Source organism: Oncorhynchus clarkii, unplaced genomic scaffold, assembly GCF_045791955.1.
Source record: "Oncorhynchus clarkii lewisi isolate Uvic-CL-2024 unplaced genomic scaffold, UVic_Ocla_1.0 unplaced_contig_2975_pilon_pilon, whole genome shotgun sequence".
Lineage (NCBI taxonomy): Eukaryota > Metazoa > Chordata > Actinopteri > Salmoniformes > Salmonidae > Oncorhynchus > Oncorhynchus clarkii.
Genome location: NW_027257945.1, coordinates 239497 through 262500, shown reverse-complemented (window position 1 = coordinate 262500; position 23004 = coordinate 239497). Strand labels below are relative to the sequence as shown.

Sequence of the window (23004 nt, the reverse complement as noted above, 5' to 3'; positions counted from 1 at the left end):
GCACCACCAAGGGCATCAAAGGAGACCGCTGTCACCTGTAAGTACACTACAGTAGATATTACACACTACAGTAGATATTACACACTACAGTAGATATTACACACTACAGTAGATATTACACACTACAGTAGATGTTACACACTTAGTACATACATACAGACCGCTGTCACCTGTAAGTACACTACAGTACACTACAGTACACTACAGTCCCCTACAGTACACTACAGTCCAGTCCACTACAGTCCACTACAGTACACTACAGTCCCCTACAGTACACTACAGTACACTACAGTACACTACAGTCCACTACAGTCCACTACACTACAGTCCACTACAGTCCACTACACTACAGTCCACCACAGTCCACTACAGTCCACCACAGTCCACTACAGTCCACTACACTACAGTCCACTACAGTCCACTACACTACAGTCCACTACAGTCCACTACAGTCCACTACACTACAGTACACTACAGTACACTACAGTCCACTACAGTCCAGTACAGTAAACTACAGTCTACTATAGTACAGTACAGTCCACTACAGTTCTCCACAGTCCACTACAGTCCACTACAGTCCACTATAGTCCACCACAGTCCACCACAGTCCACCACAGTCCACTACAGTCCACTACAGTCCACTACAGTCCACCACAGTCAACTACAGTTTACTACAGTCCACTATAGTCCACTACAGTTCACTACAGTCCACTACAGTTCACTACAGTACAGTACACTACAGTACAGTACACTACAGTCCACTACAGTCCACTACACTACAGTCCACTACAGTACAGTACACTACAGTCCACTACACTACAGTCCACTACACTACAGTTCACTACAGTCCACTACAGTCCACTACAGTACAGTACACTACAGTCCACTACACTACAGTCCACTACAGTCCACTACAGTACACTACAGTCCACTACAGTACACTACAGTACAGTACAGTCCACTACAGTCCACTACACTACAGTCCACCACAGTCCACTACAGTCCACTACAGTACACTACAGTACACTACAGTACAGTACAGTACACTACAGTCCACTACACTACAGTCCACTACAGTCCACTACACTACAGTCCACCACAGTCCACTACAGTCCACCACAGTCCACTACAGTCCACTACAGTCCACTACACTACAGTCCACTACAATACAGTCCACTACACTACAGTCCACTACAGTCCACTACAATACAGTCCACTACAGTCCACTACAGTACACTACAGTACACTACAGTCCACTACAGTCCACTACAGTACAGTACACTACAGTCCACTACAGTACAGTCCACTACAGTACAGCACAGTACACTACAGTCTACTATAGTACAGTACAGTCCACTACAGTTCTCCACAGTCCACTACAGTCCACTACAGTCCACTATAGTCCACTATAGTCCACCACAGTCCACTACAGTCCACCACAGTCCACCACAGTCCACTACACTATAGTCCACTACAGTTCAGTACAGTCCACTACAGTCCACTACAGTACACTACAGTCCACTACAGTCCACTACAGTCCACTACAGTTTACTACAGTTTACTACAGTCCACTACAGTCCACTACAGTCCACTACACTATAGTCCACTACAGTTCAGTACAGTCCACTACAGTCCACTACAGTACACTACAGTCCACTACAGTCCACTACAGTCCACTACAGTCTACTACAGTTTACTACAGTTTACTACAGTCCACTACAGTCCACTACAGTCCACTACACTACAGTCTACTATAGTCCACTACAGTTCAGTACAGTCCACTACAGTCCACTACACTCCACTACAGTCCACTACAGTCCACCACAGTCTACTATAGTCCACTACAGTTTACTACAGTCCACTATAGTCCACTACAGTTCACTACAGTCCACTACAGTTCACTACAGTCCACTACAGTCCACTACACTACAGTCCACTACACTACAGTACACTACAGTACAGTACACTACAGTACACTACAGTCCACTACAGTACACTACAGTACACTACAGTACAGTACACTACAGTCCACTACAGTACAGTACACTACAGTCCACTACACTACAGTCCACTACAGTACACTACAGTACACTACAGTACAGTACACTACAGTCCACTACAGTACAGTACACTACAGTCCACTACACTACAGTCCACTACAGTACACTACAGTACACTACAGTACAGTACACTACAGTCCACTACAGTACAGTACACTACAGTACACTACACTACAGTCCACTACAGTACAGTTCACTACAGTCCACTACACTACAGTCCACTACAGTACAGTACACTACATACAGTCCACTACAGTCCACAGCAGTCCACTACAGTTCACCACAGTCCACTACAGTACAGTACACTACAGTCCACTACAGTCCACAGCAGTCCACTACAGTCCACCACAGTCCACCACAGTCCACCACAGTCCACCACAGTCCACTATAGTCCACTACAGTCCACCACAGTCCACTATTGTCCACTACAGTCCACTACACTACAGTCTACTATAGTCCACTACAGTTCAGTACAGTCCACTACAGTCCACTACACTACAGTCTACTATAGTCCACTACAGTTCAGTACAGTCCACTACAGTCCACTACACTACAGTCCACTACAGTCCACTACAGTCCACTATAGTCTACTACAGTCCACTACAGTACAGTACACTACAGTCCACTACACTACAGTCCACTACACTATAGTCCACTACAGTACAGTACACTACAGTACACTACAGTACACTACAGTACAGTCCAGTCCACTACAGTCCACTACAGTACACTACACTACAGTACAGTCCAGTCCACTATAGTACACTACACTACACTACAGTCCACTACAGTACAGTACACTACAGTCCACTACAGTCCACTATAGTCTACTACAGTCCACCACAGTCTACTACAGTCTACTACAGTCTACTACAGTCCACTACAGTCCACTACAGTACAGTACACTACAGTCCACTACACTACAGTCCACTACACTATAGTCCACTACAGTACAGTACACTACAGTACACTACAGTACACTACAGTACAGTCCAGTCCACTACAGTCCACTACAGTACACTACACTACAGTACAGTCCAGTCCACTATAGTACACTACACTACACTACAGTCCACTACAGTACAGTACACTACAGTCCACTACAGTCCACTATAGTCTACTACGGTCCACCACAGTCCACTACAGTACAGTACAGTCCACTACAGTCCACTACAGTACAGTACACTACAGTCCACTACACTACAGTACAGTACAGTCCACTACAGTACAGTACAGTACACTACAGTCCAGTCCACTACAGTCCAGTACAGTACAGTCCAGTACAGTACAGTACAGTCCAGTCCACTACACTACAGTACACTACAGTCCACTACATAGTTAATACATATTACATATTCTACAGTTCAGACTGCTGTCATCTGTAACAGGGCTCCACGCTGAATTTCTTTACAAGGAGCATGTTTGTATTCTCACGCAAGGAAATGTAGGAGCACAGTGCATCCAGGTTGCACATCCAAATATTTAGGTACATATGTTTGTACTGTAGAGCCCTGCATGGTTGCCCTGTTTAGGTAGAGTTACTGTCCATGTTGTCTCCAACCTCCTTTCGTTCTCTTTTCTCTCACTTCATCCTCTCTTTTCTCTCAGGTGTGAGGTGGAGAACCGTTACCAAGGAAACCCTCTGAAAGGAACGTGTTACTGTAAGTGGAACTCTAGTCTACATTCAGAGTAGAACATCACGCTGACTCCTTCAGAGTAGAACATCACGCTGACTCCTTCAGAGTAGAACATCACGCTGATTCCTTCAGAGTAGAACATCAGGCGGAGTCCTTCAGAGTAGAACATCAGGCTGAGTCCTTCAGAGTAGAACATCAGGCTGAGTCCTTCAGAGTAGAACATCACGCTGACTCCTTCAGAGTAGAACATCACGCTGACTCCTTCAGAGTAGAACATCACGCTGACTCCTTCAGAGTAGAACATCACGCTGAGTCCTTCAGAGTAGAACATCACGCTGACTCCTTCAGAGTAGAACATCACGCTGAGTCCTTCAGAGTAGAACACCGCACTGAGGCTGAGTCTTAAATGACACATTTCCCCTATATAGTGCACTACTTTTGATCAGAGCCCTATGTGCCCTCTGGTTAAAAGTAATGCACAAAATAGAGGATAGGGTGCCATTTGGGTCTCAGGCGAAGTTTTTTTTTTTTTTTTTAACTGTCATCGTGAATGCCGTCTTTGTTCAGTTCAGTGGTAGTGCAGTTACTGTAGAGGCCTGTTAGGATCTAACAGTTGTTAAGCCTTGTTCACATATCTTTTTGGCACATCTGATTCATCTTTTTTTTTTTATTGCCGTCTGATATTTCAAGCCACATTTCAAACCACCTCCGTATGTGGTTAAAAATCAGATACAAATCTGATTCCTGACCATGTGACTTGTGTCTGAACAGTCCAATCTGATTCCTGACCATGTGACTTGTGTCTGAACAGTCCAATCTGATTCCTGACCATGTGACTTGTGTCTGAACAGTCCAATCTGATTCCTGACCATGTGACTTGTGTCTGAACAGTCCAATCTGATTCCTGACCATGTGACTTGTGTCTGAACAGTCCAATCTGATTCCTGACCATGTGACTTGTGTCTGAACAGTCCAATCTGATTCCTGACCATGTGACTTGTCTGAACAGTCCAATCTGATTCCTGACCATGTGACTTGTCTGAACAGTCCAATCTGATTCCTGACCATGTGACTTGTGTCTGAACAGTCCAATCTGATTCCTGACCATGTGACTTGTGTCTGAACGGTCCAATCTGATTCCTGACCATGTGACTTGTGTCTGAACAGTCCAATCTGATTCCTGACCATGTGACTTGTGTCTGAACAGTCCAATCTGATTTATTTGCCCTCGTGGTTATTTGGCATATATTGTTGTTGCTAGCTATTCTGTTGACAGTTTTGACAAGAACATGTGGTAGCTAACTAGCTTGTTAATTGTTAACAAATCAGTCAATGTGCTATGAAAGCTAACAGCTACCTAGCTAGATAGTTGACTGCTATGGCTAGCCAAAAAGGACTCGTTTTAAAAGTTATATTGTCCCTCTGGCTTTAAAATTGTTCTTACACTATGATTTCGAACATTCAATGCAACTGGGGAAACGTCCATGGCAGCCATTGTTGTCACCTTAGCTTGCTACATAACCTCTGAGTGAAAGGAATCACGAGCACCACCCCCAATCAGCCTACACTGCTGCTCACACACCCGTCATTACTATGACAACTAGAGTAACCATGCCAGCAAATGACTGCTGTCTGAACACACACATCTGATTTGGTCACATGTAACTTGGGTAGACGAGAGGGATGGGTAGACGAGGGGGATGGGTAGACGAGAGAGATGGGTAGACGAGAGGGAAGGGTAAAAGTGAAGAGAGACAGTGCCCTTCAGAAAGTATTCATAGCCCTTGGGCCTTCCGCATTTTGTTGTGTTACAGCCTCAATTCACAATGGATTACATAGATTTTTTGGCCAATTTATTGAAAAATAAATCCAGAACTATCTCATTTACATAAGTATTCACACCCCGAGTGAACTCCTTATAGAATAACCTTTGGCAACAATTACATCTGTGAGTCTTTCTGGGTGAGTCTGTAAGAGCTTTCTGCAACATTTGCAAATTAATCTTTAAAAAAGTATTCAAGTTCTGTCAAATTGGTTGTTGATCATTATGATCTTTCCATAGATTTTGTTTTATTATAATTTTTGTTTAAATATATTTTAACCCCTTTTTCCTCCCCAATTTCGATCTTGTCTCTTCACTGCATCTCTCCAACGGGCTGGTGAGGCAAAAGTCGAAACATGACCCGCCAAACCGCGCTTCTTAACCTCTCTAGGGTATGTGGGACGCTAGCGTCCCATCTGGCCAACATCCAGTGAGGTTGCAGAGCGCCAAATTCAATTACAGAAATGCTCATTATACAAATTCAGAAAACAAAACATATTTTACATAGGTTTAAAGATGAACTTCTTGTTAAACCAACCACAGTGTCATATTTATAAAATGCTTTTCGGCGAAAGCATACCTAGCCCAGAACATACCTAGCCCAGAACATAGCCCAGTTGACAAATTATTACAAACAGTAACCAGCCAAGCAGAAGCGTTACAAAACTCAGAAATAGAGATAAAATTAATCCCTTACCTTTGATGATCTTCATATGGTGGCACCCAGAAGACATTCATTTACTCAATAAATGTTCCTTTTGTTCGATGAAGTCTCTTTATATCCAAAAACCTCAGTTTTGTTAGCGCGTTTTCTTCAGTAATCCACAGGCTCAAACTCAGTCAAAACCATCAGACAAAAAATCCTAATTGTATCCGTAAAGTTAATAGAAACATGTAAAACGATGTTTATATTCTACCTCATTTGTTTTTTTTAGCCTAAATGATCTATAATATTTCAACCGGACAATAACGTTGTCAATTTAAAAGGTAAACAAGAAATGCACATGCGCCTGAATAAACTCTGCGTCACGTTTGGGTCCACTCGTTCAGACTGGTCTTACTCCCTCATTTATAAGAATACAAGCCTGAAATGATTTCTAAAGACTGTTGACATCTAGTGGAAGGCATAGGAACTGCAAATGGAGGCCTATATCAATGGATACTGTAATGGCATTGAATAGAAAAAAAAAAAAAAAAAACTACTTCCTGAATGGATTTTTCTCCGGTTTTCGCCTGCTAAATCAGTTATGTTATACTCACAGACACTATTTTTAGAGTGTTTTCTATCCAAATCTACCAGTTATATGCATATCATATCCTCTGGTGAGTAACAGGCCGTTAAATTTGGGCATGCTTTTCATCAAAAATTCCGAATGCTGCCCCCTACCCTAGAGAGGTGAACACCCGCCCACTTACCCAGAAGCCAGCCAATGATGTCGGAAAAAACAACGCTCAACTGATGACCGAGGTTAACCTGCAGGCGCCCGGCCCGCCACAAGGAGTCGCTAGAGCGTGATGAGCCAAATACAGACCCCCCCTGGCCAAACCCTCCCCTAACCCGGACGACGCTGGGCCAATCACCCATTGGGACTCCCGGTCACGGGATCGAAACCCAGTCTGAAGTAGCACTGCGATGTGGTGTATTAGACCGCTGCACCACTCAGCTTGCCATAGATTTTCAAGTTGATTTAAGTAAACACTGCAACTCGTCCACTCAAGACCATTCCAGTGTATATCTGGCCTTGTGTTTTAGGTTACTGTCCTGCTGAAAGGTGAATGTATCTCCCAGTGTCAGGTGGAAATCAGACTGAACCAGGTTTTCCTCTAGGATTTTACCTGTGCTTAGCTCCATTCTGTTTATTTTTATCCTGAAAACTCCCCCGTCCTTAACTATGACAAGCATACCCATAACATGATGCAGCCGTCACTATGCCTGATAATATGGAGAGTGGTACTCAGTAATATGTTGTATTGGATTTGCCCCAAATATAACACTTTGTATTCAGGACAAAAAGTGAATTGCTTTGCCACAGTTTTACTTCAGTGCCTTGATGCAAACAGGAGGCATATTTTGGAATATTTGTATTCTGTACAGGCTTCCTTTTCACTCTGTCAATTAGGTTAGTATTGTGGATTAACTACAATGTTGTAGATCCGTCCTCAGTTTTCTCCTATCCTGATACCTCCTGATACCTCCTGTGCCTCGACCTGTTGCTTCGGTCTGTTGTTTCCAAAGGTTTACTATATTTCTTAAAAATGTTGTGTTTGTGTCAACACCTGCTACCAACTAGCCAGCTAGATAGGGTTGCAATGATGCCAGCTTCACCTGGAATAGCTAACAAATGTTTCCAGGGTTGTAGAAGCTGTGTTAAATACGATCTTGATCTTGACAATATTGACAATCCAGAGTTTCAATCTAGCAATAGTTAGCCAGCGGAGGATTACACGAATGAGGTAGCAATGCTTAGCAAGCAAATCTCAATTCTGCTCAAACTTCTGGGCAAAACGCCAACTGGACCTGTCTCATTCTCAACTCCTATGGCAGGACGCTGCTCGGGCCTGATGAATGTATCCCCGCCTTGTCATATGTCCCTATCCGAATGGCCTGTGCTGCCTGGAACTTGCCAGCCAAGGAAGGCGTCTCCACCTGCTCCTCCTCCTCCATCCTGTATTGAAGTAGACGGAGAACAGCAAGAATAATGTTCCAATCAGCGCTGGTCCCATGTCACAAGTCGTGGAGACCGAAGGCAGCAGCATGATGTTAAGTGGACGGGAGTGACTGCGAGAGGTTCAGAGCAGATTGACATAAGGAATAGCTTTCGCTGCAATGCGCCTTCGTTGATGGTGTGACTGTGTCTGCAACGGCAGTACTCCAGCAGCGGCTTCGTCGTCAAGTTCGTCTCCTTTCTCCGGATCTGACAGGGCACCGCCTGCTGTGGAAGGACCTGCTGCTATCCTGCTTCTCGTAGACCTGTGAAAGGTTCAACGAATTGTGTGACGGGTAGGAATGGGCATATTTCTCCATTCCCTTCTCCAGCTGTTGTATCTCAATGGTGAGAAATGGAGCAAAAACGTCCAGGAGCCCAAGGATAAGCTGCTCGCACATTTTTTAAACCAGCATCGGGAAATTGAGTCTAGCATAGTTCATGTGTGATTCAATGACATTATGAAGGGCAGCTCAGAACAGCTGAAAATGATTTTAAAGAACTGATTGTGTCTCTACTTGACACCAACAAACACCCCATTATATCTGTCCCTCTGACCTCCCTAAATGGTGTCATTGAACGGTTTAACAGACTTTTATCCCTCAATAACTACCTACCAGACAATTGCAGCTCTGTGGGTGGAACATTTATTAACAATTTTGAAACCTTCTGGAAACAAAACATGTTTTATAAGGAGGATGAGATCCACCCAAATCATTTACATTCCTATATCCTTTCACATTTTTTTTAAACAGAAATATCTAATTTAGATAAATATTAAGACCCTTTGCTATGAGACTCGAAATGTAGCTCAGGTGCATCCTGTTTCCATTGATTGTCCTTGAGATGTTTCTACAACTCGATTGGAGTCCACCTGTGGTACATTTAATTGATTGGACCTGATTTGGAAAGGCACACACCTGTCTATATCAGGTCCCACAGTTGACAGTCCATGTTAGAGTAAAAACCAAGCCATGAGGTCGAAGGAATTGTCTGTAGAGCTCAGAGACAGGATTGTGTCGAGGCAAAGATCTGAGGAAGGGTACCAAAAAATATCTGCAGCATTGAAGCTCCCCAAGAACACAGTGGCCTCCGTCATTCTTAAGTGGAAGAAGTTTGGAACCACCAAGACTCTTCCTAGAGCTGGCCCCCCGGCCAACTGAGCAATCAGGGGAGAAGGGCCTTGGTCAGGGAGGTGACCAAGAACACGATGGTCACTCTGACAGAGCTCCAGAGGACATGATGGACATGATTTGGAAAGGCACACATCTGTCTATATAAGGTCCCACAGTTGACAGTGCCTGTCAGATCACCCTGACAGGATTGTGTCGAAGCACAGATCTGATGAAGGGTACCAAAAAATGTCTGCCGCATTGAATGTCCCCAAGAACACAGTGGCCTCCATCATTTTTAAATGTAAGAAGTTTGGAACCACAAAGACTCTTCCTGGAGATGGAGAATGACCTTGGTCAGGGAGATGACCAAGAACCCAATGGTCACTCTAGCTCCAGAGTTCCTCTGTGGAGATGGGAGAACCTTCCAAAAGGACAACCATCTCTGCAGCACTCCACCAATCAGGCCTTTGTGGTAGAAGTGAAAGGCACATGACAGCTTGTTTGGAGTTTGCCAAAAAAGCACCTAAAGACTCTAATAGAAGGAATGTAGAAACAAGATTCTCTGGTCTTATGAAACCAAGATTGAACTCTTTGGCCTGAATGCCAATCGTCACGTCTGGAGGAAACCTGCACCATCCCTATACTGAAGCATGGTGGTGGCAGCATCATGCTGTGGGGATGTTTTTCAGCAGCAGGGACTGAGAGACTAGTCAGGATCGAGGCAAAGATCAACGAAGCAAAGTACAGAGAGATCCTTGATGAAAACCTGCTTCAGAGCGCTCAAGAACTTTGACTGGTTCACCTTCTAATAGGACAACGACCCTAACCACACAGCCAAGACAACGCAGGAGTGGATTCAGGACAAGTCTCTGAATGTCCTTGAGTGGCCCAGCCAGAGCCCGGACTTGAGCCCGATCTAGCATCTCTGTTACCAACCATTAGTGAACCTTGGAAAAAATTGTGTTTGACCAGATACAATGCCATTTTACAGTAAACAAATTGACAACAGTCTTTCAGCATGATTATAGGGAAGGACATTCAACAAGCACAACAAGCACATGACTGATGATTGGCTCAGAGAAATTGATGATAAAAAGTAGCTGCTGCCTTGGCAGGAACTAATGGGGATCCGTAATAAACCCCAGGAAGAGTAGCTGCTGTCTTGGCAGGAACTAATGGGGATCCATAATAAACCCCAGGAAGAGTAGCTGCTGCCTTGGCAGGAACTAATGGGGATCCATAATAAACCCCAGGAAGAGTAGCTGCTGCCTTGGCAGGAACTAATGGGGATCCATAATAAACCCGAGGAAGAGTAGCTGCTGCCTTGGCAGGAACTAATGGGGATCCATAATAAACCCCAGGAAGAGTAGCTGCTGCCTTGGCAGGAACTAATGGGGATCCATAGTAAACCCCAGGAAGAGTAACTGCTGCCTTGGCAGGAACTAATGGGGATCCATAATAAACCCCAGGAAGAGTAGCTGCTGCCTTGGCAGGAACTAATGGGGATCCATAATAAACCCCAGGAAGAGTAGCTGCTGCCTTGGCAGGAACTATTGGGGATCCATAATAAACCCGAGGAAGAGTAGCTGCTGCCTTGGCAGGAACTATTGGGGATCCATAATAAACCCCAGGAAGAGTAGTTGCTGCCTTGGCAGGAACTATTGGGGGTCCATAATAAACCCCAGGAAGAGTAGCTGCTGCCTTGGCAGGAGCGAATGGGGATCCATAATAAACCCCAGGAAGAGTAGCTGCTGCCTTGGCAGGAACTATTGGGGATCCATAATAAACCCCAGGAAGAGTAGCTGCTGCCTTGGCAGGAACTATTGGGGATCCATAGTAAACCCCAGGAAGAGTAGCTGCTGCCTTGGCAGGAACTATTGGGGATCCATAATAAACCCCAGGAAGAGTAGCTGCTGCCTTGGCAGGAACTATTGGGGGTCCATAATAAACCCCAGGAAGAGTAGCTGCTGCCTTGGCAGGAACTATTGGGGATCCATAATAAACCCCAGGAAAAGTAGCTGCTGCCTTGGCAGGAACTATTGGGGATCCATAATAAACCCCAGGAAGAGTAGCTGCTGCCTTGGCAGGAACTATTGGGGATCCATAATAAACCCCAGGAAGAGTAGCTGCTGCCTTGGCAGGAACTATTGGGGATCCATAATAAACCCCAGGAAGAGTAGCTGCTGCCTTGGCAGGAGCGAATGGGGATCCATAATAAACCCCATATTTATTTATAAAAAATAAAAAATGGTAACCTTTATTTAACTAGGTAAGTCAGTTAAAACAAATTCTTATTTACAATGACAGCCTCGGAACAGTGGGTAAATAACTAATACAAATATAATTATTAAACTATTTTTTTAAGTAAATATTGGCCTCATGGTGAAACCCTTATTGACTGAAGACATTTCAGCTTTTCATTTAAATTAAATGTTGAAAAACATACCAGTGGCCAGTGACCCAAAAAATCGTACGTTTTCTGATTTTTAAATGAATGTTGTAACACACCTCAAAATATGTCCTTTTGGCAACGGACATGCTGTCAGTATAGTGATGTAGGTCTTTACAGGCAACGGACATGCTGTCAGTATAGTGATGTAGGTCTTTACAGGCAACGGACATGCTGTCAGTATAGTGATGTAGGTCTTTACAGGCAACGGACATGCTGTCAGTATAGTGATGTAGGTCTTTACAGGCAACGGACATGCTGTCAGTATAGTGATGTAGGTCTTTACAGGCAACGGACATGCTGTCAGTATAGTGATGTAGGTCTTTACAGGCAACGGACATGCTGTCAGTATACATGCTGTCAGTATAGTGATGTAGGTCTTTACAAAAACATGAAATTCTTAAATGCATCGTAATCCATGTTTCCCCCATGGTGATGTGTAGGCTCAGTGTTTCCCTATTGTTCACACCACAGCTGGTAGAAGAAACGTCTCCAGTCCCACAAAATGGTGTTTATCTCCCTACCAGACACCCTGCTGATAGACTACCAGTCCAGTCTGTCTCAGGAGGACGACCGCTGTTCTAACATGTAGTTGTTTTTATCTCCCTACCAGACACCCTGCTGATAGACTACCAGTTCACCTTCAGTCTGTCTCAGGAGGACGACCGCTACTACACCGCCATCAACTTTGTAGCCACACCCGAGGAGGTAGGACCACACCCACACTGCTGGGGTCAGGGGTCAGGCCACGGCTGAGGAGGTAGGACCACACCCACAATGCTGGGGTCAGAGGTCAGGGGTCAGACCACACCCGAGGAGGTAGGACCACACCCACCCTGCTGGGGTCAGAGGTCAGGGGTCAGGCAACGGCCGAGGAGGTAGGACCACACCATACTGCTGGGGTCAGGGGTAGTAGGTCAGCAGTTAGGCCACGCCCATGGAGGTTGAGTTTAAACATACTTTTTGTACAGTTGGAAGTTTACATACACCTTAGCCAAATACATTTAAACTCAGTTTACACCTCAGCCAAATGCAGTTAAACTCAGTTTACACCTCAGCCAAATACATTTAAACTCAGTTTTTCACAATTCCTGACATTTAATCCGAGTAAAAATTCCCTGTCTTAGTCCAGTTAGGATCACCACTTTATTTTAAGAATGTGAAATGTCAAAATAATAGTAGAGAGAATGATTTATTTCAGCTTTTATTTCTTTCATCACATTCCCAGTGGGTCAGAAGTTTACATACACTCAATTAGTATTTGGTAGCATTGCTTTAAATTGTTTAACTTGAGTCAGTCGTTTCGGGTATCCTTCCACAAGCTTCCCACAATAAGTTGGGTGAATTTTGGCCCATTCCTCCTGACAGAGCTGGTGTAACTGAGTCAGGTTTGTAGGTCTCCTTTCTCGCACACGCTTTTTTCAGTTCTGCCCACAAATGTTCTATAGAATTGAGGTCGGGGCTTTGTGATGGCCACTCCAACACCTTGACTTTGTTGTCCTTAAGCCATTTTGACATAACTTTGGAAGTATGCTTGGGGTCATTGTCCATTTGGAAGACCCATTTGCGACCAAGCTTTAACTTCCTGACTGATGTCTTGAGATGTTCCTTCAATATATCCACATAATTTTCCATGCTGCCATCTATTTTGTGAAGTGCACCAGTCCCTCCTGCAACAAAGCACCACCACAACATGATGCTGCCACCCCCGTGCTTCACGGTTGGGATGGTGTTCTTCGGCTCGCAAGCCTCCCCCTTTTTCCTCTAAACATAATGATGGTCATTATGGCCAAACAGTTCTATTTTTGTTTCATCAGACCAGAGGACATTTCTCCAAAAAGTACGATCTTTGTCCCCATGTGCAGTTGCAAACCGTAGTCTGGCTTTTTTATGGCGGTTTTGGAGCAGTGGCTTCTTCCTTGCTGAGCTGCCTTTCAGGTTATGTCGATATAGGACTCGTTTTTTACTGTGGATATAGATACTTTTGTACCTGTTTCCTCCAGCATCTTTACAAGGTCCTTTGCTGTTCTGGGATTGATTTGCACTTTTCGCACCAAAGTACGTTCATCTCCTTCCTGAGCGGTATGACGGCTGCGTTGTCCCATGGTTTTTATACTTGCGTACTATTGTTTGTACAGATGAACATGGTACCTTCAGGCGTTTGGAAATTGCTCCCAATGATGAACCAGACTTGTGGAGGTCTACAATTTTTTTTCTGAGGTTTTGGCTGATTTCTTTTGATTTTCCCATGATGTCAAGCAGAGACACTCAGTTTGAAGGTAGGCCTTGAAATACATCCACAGGTACACCTCCAGTTGACTCAAATAATGTCAATTAGCCTATCAGAAGCTTTTAAAATCATGACATCATTTTCTGGAATTTTCCAAGCTGTTTAAAGGCACAGTCAACTTAGTGTATGTAAACTTCTGACCCACTTGAATTGTAATACAGTGAATTATAAGTGAAATAATCTGTCTGTAAACTATTGTAGAAAAATTACTTGTGTCAAGCACAAAGTAGATGTCCTAACCGACTTTCCAAAACTATAGTTTGTTAACAAGAAATTTGTGGAGTGGTTGAAAATGACTCCAGCCATAGTGTATGTTCCGACCTCAACTGTTTCAGGAAACTGTATGCCGCACGTCACTAACTCACAGGAGCGCCATTTGAACAGAAACTTTGAAATTAGTGGAATGAAATTAGTGGAATGAGTGGAATTAGAGAATGACAACTAAGGAGATGGAGAAAATTCTACCTTTTGATTGCAAATATGCTGACAAAGTCAAAGAAGAGATTTCCAGTAGGTACCAAAAATCTCAAAGGTTGATCAACTTTCAAAGCAGAATTACTTGTTTCCTCAACTGTAGTGTATGATATACCATTTTGTACCTCTGAGTCTCTACTTTTATCCAATGTAAAAAACACCATTGCTACATAAGACAAATCGAGCCGGTTGGTCACGTATGTAGTATCCTTATGCCACAGCTTTGTTGAATACTCTTTTCTGATTGGCTAGAAGGGCATTCTAGAATGGACATTAAAACCAACAGTTGGGAAATATATCTGGCCACCTTGCAATCATGATGCAATATGCGCCTACACATGCAAATTGTACTTGCTACAAAGTTACAAAAACCTAAACCACCAACCACACCACAAGTGAAATTGGATACATTGTACACGCGCTAGCATTGATTTGTTTATGCAGAGATCTTTTTTTGGGAGCATCTGGTGCCCTAACGTGGTGAGTGATGAACATGAATTTATCTGGTACCCTCCGTTGCTAAAGCTGTCCAAATCCTCCCACATTTTTCTAGTTTCACCAGCTGTTTTCAGCAACAGGTTGAATTAGGAATGTCATATTGGCAGGTTTGCAAACAACAAACTATTTAGCTAGCTTCTAACCTAGTTTTTGATATGCAATGCGATCTCCTTGTAATGAACAGTCAGTGTTGATGAATGTCCTGACGAGAAGGATTTTCTAGGTATGCCAGGCAAAATTGGGCATTATCAGCTCATTGTTATACTGTAGATATCCAAATGAATGTCAATAGAAAACAGCTACTTTGCGGAGGTCGTGACTGATGTTAGCCGTAGCTAGCTGACTGGCTAGCTACCAAACATGGGATAAAAACGTTGCCAGCGAGCAACGGAATATACAGAACCAACAAATCCAACAGACCAAAAGATGGGAAAGAATGAACTTATTAATATATATTTTTATATTTTTTTAAATGACCGGTAAATGTGTACTTAGTGTTGTTTTCTTTGGAAACTGTGGAATAAGCGGGATAAACACTTCTGTTCTGTACATTACCTTTGTCGTGTCTTTGGTTATGCCAGATTAAGTGATATGACATGCTATTCTATAAAATCATTTCTCTGTAATTAATATCACCTGATTGAGCTAATCATGTAAACGTAATTAACTAGCGAGTCGGGGCACCACGAAATAATATTTATAGAGCAGTTATCTTCCAAATAAACTCTTAAAGACCTAGTAATATTTTACATCAATAGCAGTCAATATCAATCGTCATCTTAATTCAGTCTCATCTGAAAGTTGTAAATTCTTGGTTATCTTCACGAACCCTGGCTAACAATTTGAATCAGCAATACAAAATTGGGTTTAATCATGTATTTACTAAATACCTAACTAATCACACAGAATTACACATACAAATAATTAAATCATAACTTGAGTACAAATTAGGTCATAAAGGAAAACGTCCCTAGTGGGCGGAACAGATATGACAGCTTGTTACACAAAAGAAAAGGGGCTGGGTTTGAGTGAAAGAGCGGGAAGACTGAGGAACAAAGGGCGAAGCTGTGCTATCGTAAATACAGTATCTTATGCATTCAGTAGGTTGGTGGTAGATGGAAGGCCGTGTTGCCAAACCGAGTCCTTTGTCCTTTAAAGAATGTCTCTGCTGGTAAATTGGATGTTGTAGTAACGTTGTTTTGTGGTAGACGGGTTACTCTGTCTGTTCCTTCCTAACCCTTCCTAACCCTCGTTTGCAGCTGCTGTTGCTAACTCAACGGCTAGGAGGTATCACTTCTGTAGTGAATAAGAGTTCAAAGTTCATACCATTCGCAACCAAAGCTCACGCTGATGTTGGCTTCGTTCTGTAGTTATTATCTGAACCATTCTGACATTGGACCGTCGTCCTCACATCCTCGGAACAGGAGGTTACATTTTCGGCTTATATAGTGGAGGGAGAAAAGGGGTGTGTTTCATAGTTTACAACCCATGTCTCTTCACGTGGGCGGGCCACTGAGTCGGGCCTAATTCACTCATGAAAACCCAATTCTCACATTTTAGAAGCTAAAATCACATTTCATCCCATCACGAATAATTTCATATTTAAACATTTAAATTGAACAACAATTCCATGTGAATCCGATAACTCTGATGTGTAGACTTTCCACTGTAGAGTTTATGTCATCTTATCATTGATGAGAATGTCTCAGATGACAACCGAACTGACATCATATTCATTAAGTACCACCGCATATGTTCAATTGTTCGGATTACCAGAATATAGTTCATTTCCCCCCACATTCTGATGTTCCCAGAATCTCTATGTTAACCAAGGGGTTTTCAAATGTAACCTTAGTAGGGTAGAGAGAGGAAAAAGGGGGGAAGAGGTATTTATGACTGTCATAAACCTATCCCCAGGCCAACGTCATGACACCTTGGAGAAAGAGGGAAAAGTCTACACACACTTCCAGTCAAATGTATTTTAATATAGCTGAGCTTTCGGTCTGTCGACCTTCATCAGAGCATATTTTCTCCACAAACAATAGTGGGACGGATAAGGCCACACAGCGAGGTAATTGCAGACACCTGTGGTAATCTAAAGTACCAACAACAGGTTTTTAGAAATGTTTGCAAATGTATAAAATACAGAAATACTATTTAAATAAGTATTCAGACCCTTTGCTATGAGACTCGAAATTGAGCTCAGGTGCATCCTGTTTCCATTGATAATCCTTAAGATGTTTTTACAATTGATTGGAGTCCACCTGTGGTAAATTCAATTGATTGGACATGATTTGGAAAGGCACACATCTGTCTATATAAGGTCCCACAGTTGACAGTGCCTGTCAGATCACCCTGACAGGATTGTGTCGAAGCACAGATCTGATGAAGGGTACCAAAAAATGTCTGCCGCATTGAATGTCCCCAAGAACACAGTGGCCTCCATCATTCTTAAATGTAAGAAGTTTCGAACCACAAAGACTCTTCCTGGAGATGGAGAATGACCTTGGTCAGGGAGATGACCAAGAACCCAATGGTCACTCTAGCTCCAGAGTTCCTCTGTGGAGATGGGAGAACCTTCCAGAAGGACAACCATCTCTGCAGCACTCCACCAATCAGGCCTTTATGGTAGAAGTAAAAAGGCACATGACAGCTTGTTTGGAGTTTGCCAAAAAGCACCTAAAGACTCTCAGACCAATCAGGCATTTATGGAGAGTGGCCATTAAGGAAGCAACTCCTCAGTAAAAGGCACATGACAACTCGCTTGGAGTTGGCCTAAAGGCACTAAAACAACCACATTTAAAACACAAGGACAATATTACACAGATAAGCTAACAGTTACAGAAATCAGGAATGCAGATGGAGTCTATCTATCTGAGCTACTGTGTCCCACACACCACCACCTGTTATGTTGGGCAAAACTGACCAAAACAAATATGTTTTTCTGACTATTTAAGGAAATACAGACATGCACCCCATTACTACAAGACAAAACAGTTCATTCAAACCTGATGGTCTTGTATCGTGACTTTACTTTCATTAATCTGATGACTGTTATTTATTTAATCCACTAACTAGGTTTAATTGTTATCCGATTTAAATTATGTGTCATGTAACAATGAACTCATTAGGAATTTGGGGCACCACGGGAAGAGGTTGTTTAAAGATTTACCATCTCCTGAATTAAACTCCTAGAAGGTATATATCTATTTAATCTATAAACATTAATCTTATAAATCATTACCTCGTATCATTATCATTATTCTGAACAGTCGTAACCTTCTTGGATCTGCAAATAACCCAGCCTTACTTATCATTCAGTACCACACCAATTGGTTGAATTATTTATTTACTAGCCATTAAAATGATAAAACAGGTGATTTGAGACTCGTAGTAGGATGGGATGGTTTGCAGCTTAGTATGATGGTCCCAATTCGATTAGCTTTTTCTCGATATCTGACTTAGGACAGCTAATCAGCATTGATTGTCTGGCCTACACCTCGTGATGATTATTCAGGGTTCAGGATCCAGACCACTTTACACGCACAGCAGCAACCTGGCAATATTCTGGTCTGATATGTTAATTCTTAGCAAGTCCTTTTAAGCAGTCTGGTCGAAAAGGACGGTTCCATCACACTGACACGCTCTTCTGACCTCACTCGGGGCGTGGCTACTTAATGTGCAAAGAATATGAGTGATATCTTATGACTCCTAACATCACATTCCCATCTTAACAGAAATACTTTCATCATTGTTCATATCACATAGACAACTTGACAGATAAAGGGGTATCCTTTCCCAGTGACAGTATTTCATCCATACACTTTTTAATGACATCACAAAATAAGAAACAATATGACATTAGTTTTCTACATCTCCCCACTGAACATTCCCCAAATTCTTTATGTTAGAATTTTTGTTCCATTATCCTCTTTTTTGGATGTTAAAGGTTTGGCTGGGCAACAGTCTGGAGACAAAATACATTATTTTAGTCCAATATTGGAGGGTAGAGAGATAATGGAGGGTAGAGAGATAATGGAGGGTAGAGAGATAATGGAGGGTAGAGAGATAATGGAGGGTAGAGAGATAATGGAGGGTAGAGAGATATTGGAGGGTAGAGAGATATTGGAGGGTAGAGAGAGAAAGTTTCCCCCTCTAGAGATTTACTGCAGGGTGTGAATGGTGACCATCCAGAAGCTCCCCCTCTCCTCTACAGTAACACATAACACATTGTCCTATCCTCTCCTCCTCATCATCATCATCATCATCATCAGATTAGAATAGATGTATTGACATGTACAGTAACACATTGTCCTATCCTCTCCTCATCATCATCATCATCATCAGACTGTAGAATAGATGTATTGACATGTACAGTAACACATTGTCCTATCCTCTCCTCCTCCTCATCAGACTAGAATAGATGTATTGACATGTACAGTAACACATTGTCCTATCCTCTCCTCCTCCTCATCAGACTAGAATAGATGTAATGACATGTACAGTAACACATTGTCCTATCCTCTCCTCCTCCTCATCAGACTAGAGTAGATGTATTGACATGTACAGTAACACATTGTCCTCTCCTCCTCCTCATCAGACTAGAATAGATGTATTGACATGTACAGTAACACATTGTCCTCTCCTCCTCCTCATCAGACTAGAATAGATGTATTGACATGTACAGTAACACATTGTCCTATCCTCTCCTCTTCCTCTCTTCCGCAGCAGAATCGTGATCTGGTTGTGTTCATCAACGCCTCCAAGAACTTCAACCTCAACATCACCTGGGCCGCCAGCTTCACAGGTAACACCTTAACATACCTTCACAGGTAACACCTTAACACACCTTCACAGGTAACACCTTAACACACCTTCACAGGTAACACCTTAACACACCTTCACAGGTAACACCTTAACATACCTTCACAGGTAACACCTTAACACACCTTCACAGGTAACACCTTAACATACCTTCACAGGTAACACCTTAACACACCTTCACAGGTAACACCTTAACACACCTTCACAGGTAACACCTTAACACACCTTCACAGGTAACACTCCTTTTTCGCTCTATAGTTAAAAAAAACGTGTCGTATGTTCACACTGTTTTCACCCCTTGGAGCCAGTATGAGAGAACATACTTGAACTAAATCTCGTCTATCACCCTCTCCCTCAGTAGGTACCCAAACGGGCGAGGAGATCCCCATTGTCTCCAGGAGTAACATCAAGGAGTTTAAAGACAGTTTCTCCAATGAGAACTTTGACTTCCGCAACAACCCAAACATCACCTTCTTCGTCTATGTCAGCAACTTCACCTGGCCCATCAAGATACAAGTAGGTTAAATGAGATATGAGACGCACATACACACACAAACACACACACATGCACGTAAACACACACATGCACATGCATGCACACACACATGCGCACACCTCATCTCATCTGTCCATCAAAGATGATTCCGACAATGCTTCTGTTGTGGATGGGGGTAGGGGTTGGGTTGGGATGGGAGGTAGGGGATGGAATGGGAGGTAGGGGATGGAATGGGAGCTGGGGGTTGGAATGGGAGGTAGGGGATGGAATGGGAGGTAGGGGATGGAATGGGAGGTAGGGGTTGGAATGGGAGGTAGGGGTTGGAATGGGAGGTAGGGGTTGGAATGGGAGGTAGGGGGTGGAATGGGAGGTAGAGGATGGAATGGGAGGTAGGGGTTGGGATGGAATGGGAAGTAGAAGATGGAATGGGAGGTAGGGGATGGAATGGGAGGTAGGGGATGGAATGGGAGATAGGGGTTGGGATGGAATGGGAAGTAGAAGATGGAATGGGAGGTATTGGTTGGGATGGAATGGGAGGTAGAAGATGGAATGGGAGGTAGGGGTTGGGATGGAATGGGAGGTAGAAGATGGAATGGGAGGTAGAGGATGGAATGGGAGGTAAGGGATGGAATGGGAGGTAGGGGATGGAATGGGAGGTATATGATGGAATGGGAGGTAGGGGATGGAATAGGAGGTAGAGGATTGAATGGGAGGTAGGGGATGGAATGGAATTTAGGGGTTGGAATGGGAGGTAGGGGTTGGAATGGGAGGTAGGGGATGGAATGGGAGGTAGGGGATGGAATGGGAGGTAAAGGATGGAATGGGAGATAGGGGTTGGGATGGAATGGGAAGTAGAAGATGGAATGGGAGGTATTGGTTGGAATGGAATGGGAGGTAGAAGATGGAATGGGAGGTAGGGGTTGGGATGGGATGGAATGGAATGGGAGGTAGAGGATGGAATGGGAGGTAGGGGATGGAATGGGAGGTAAGGGATGGAATGGGAGGTAGAGGATGGAATGGGAGGTAGGGGATGGAATAGGAGGTAGAGGATTGAATGGGCGGTAGGGGTTGGAATGGGAGGTAGGGGTTGGAATGGGAGGTAGGGGTTGGAATGGGAGGTAGGGGTTGGAATGGGAGGTAGGGGATGGAATGGGAGGTAGGGGTTGGTATGGAATGGGAAGTAGAAGATGGAATGGGAGGTATTGGTTGGGATGGAATGGGAGGTAGAAGATGGAATGGGAGGTAGGGGTTGGGATGGAATGGGAGGTAGAGGATGGATCGGGAGGTAGAGGATGAAATGGGAGGTAGGGGATGGAATGGGAGGTAGAGGATGGAATGGGAGGTAGGGGATGGAATAGGAGGTAGAGGATTGAATGTGAGGTAGGGGGTGGAATGGGAGGTAGGGGATGGAATGGGAGGTAGGGGTTGGGATGGAATGGGAGGTAGGGGTTGGGATGGAATGGGAAGTAGATGATGGAATGGGAGGTAGGGGATAGAATGGGAGGTAGGGGTTGGGATGGAATGGGAGGTAGAAGATGGAATGGGAGGTAGGGATTAGGATGGAATGGGAGGTAGAAGATGGAATGGGAGGTAGAGGATGGAATGGGAGGTAGAGGATGGAATCGAAGGTAGGGGATGGAATGGAAGGTAGGGCTTGGAATGGGAGGTAGGGGATGGAATGGGAGGTAGGGGTTGGGATAGAATGGGATGTAGGGGATGGAAAGGGAGGTAGGTGTTGGGTTGGGATGGGATAGAATGGGAGGTAGGGGTTGGAATGGGGGGTAGGGGTTGGAATGGGAGGTAGAGGATGGAATGGGAGGTAAAGGATGGAATGGGAGGTAAAGAATGGAATGGGAGGTAGAAAATGGAATGGGAGGTCGAGGATGGAATGGGAGGTTGAGGTTGGAATGGGAGGTCGAGGATGGAATGGGAGGTAGAAAATGGAATGGTAGGTAGGGGTTGGAATGGTAGGTAGGGGTTGGAATGGGAGGTTGAGGATGGAATGGGAGGTAGAGGATGGAATGGGAGGTAGGGGATGGAATGGGAGGTAGGGGTTTGGATGGGAGCGGATGGAATGGGAGGTAGGGGATGGGATGGAATGGAATGGGAGGTAGGGGTTGGAATGGGAGGTAGAGGATAGAATGGGAGGTAGAGGATAGAATGGGAGGTAGAGGATGGAATGGGAGGTAGAGGATGGAATGGGAGGTAGAGGATGGAATGGGAGGTAGAGGATGGAATTGGAGGTAGAGGATGGAATGGGAGGTAGAGGATGGAATGGGAGGTAGGGGATGGAATGGGAGGTAGGGGTTGGGATAGAATGGGAGGTAGAGGATGGAATGGGAGGTAGAGGATGGAATGGGAGGTAGGGAATGGAATGGGAGGTAGGGGATGAAATGGGAGGTAGGGGTTGGGATGGAATGGGAAGTAGAAGATGGAATGGGAGGTAGGGGTTGGGATGGAATGGGAAGTAGAAGATGGAATGGGAGGTAGGGGTTAGGATGGAATGGGAGGTAGAAGATGGAATGGGAGGTAGAGGATGGAATCGGAGGTAGAGGATGGAATGGGAGGTAGGGGATGGAATGGAAGGTAGGGGATGGAATAGGAGGTAGAGGATGGAGTGGGAGGTAGGGGATG

General features: G+C 44.0%; 1 protein-coding gene across 4 annotated transcripts in view; it reads left to right on the top strand.

The window, feature by feature from the left end:
• LOC139394152 (attractin-like) overlaps positions 1-23004 on the top strand; it is a 251525-nt gene that overhangs the window by 103740 nt on the left and 124781 nt on the right. For 3 of the 4 annotated variants that reach the window (XM_071142187.1, XM_071142186.1, XM_071142190.1), the window contains exons 20-24: positions 1-37; positions 3669-3721; positions 12402-12496; positions 19779-19857; positions 20233-20390. The exon at positions 1-37 is cut by the window's left edge and continues 57 nt beyond it. In XM_071142187.1, coding sequence (XP_070998288.1) covers positions 1-37; positions 3669-3721; positions 12402-12496; positions 19779-19857; positions 20233-20390 — 422 coding nt within the window. The remainder of the gene's footprint in view (positions 38-3668; positions 3722-12401; positions 12497-19778; positions 19858-20232; positions 20391-23004) is intronic. The other variant, XM_071142189.1, reaches the window with a different exon arrangement.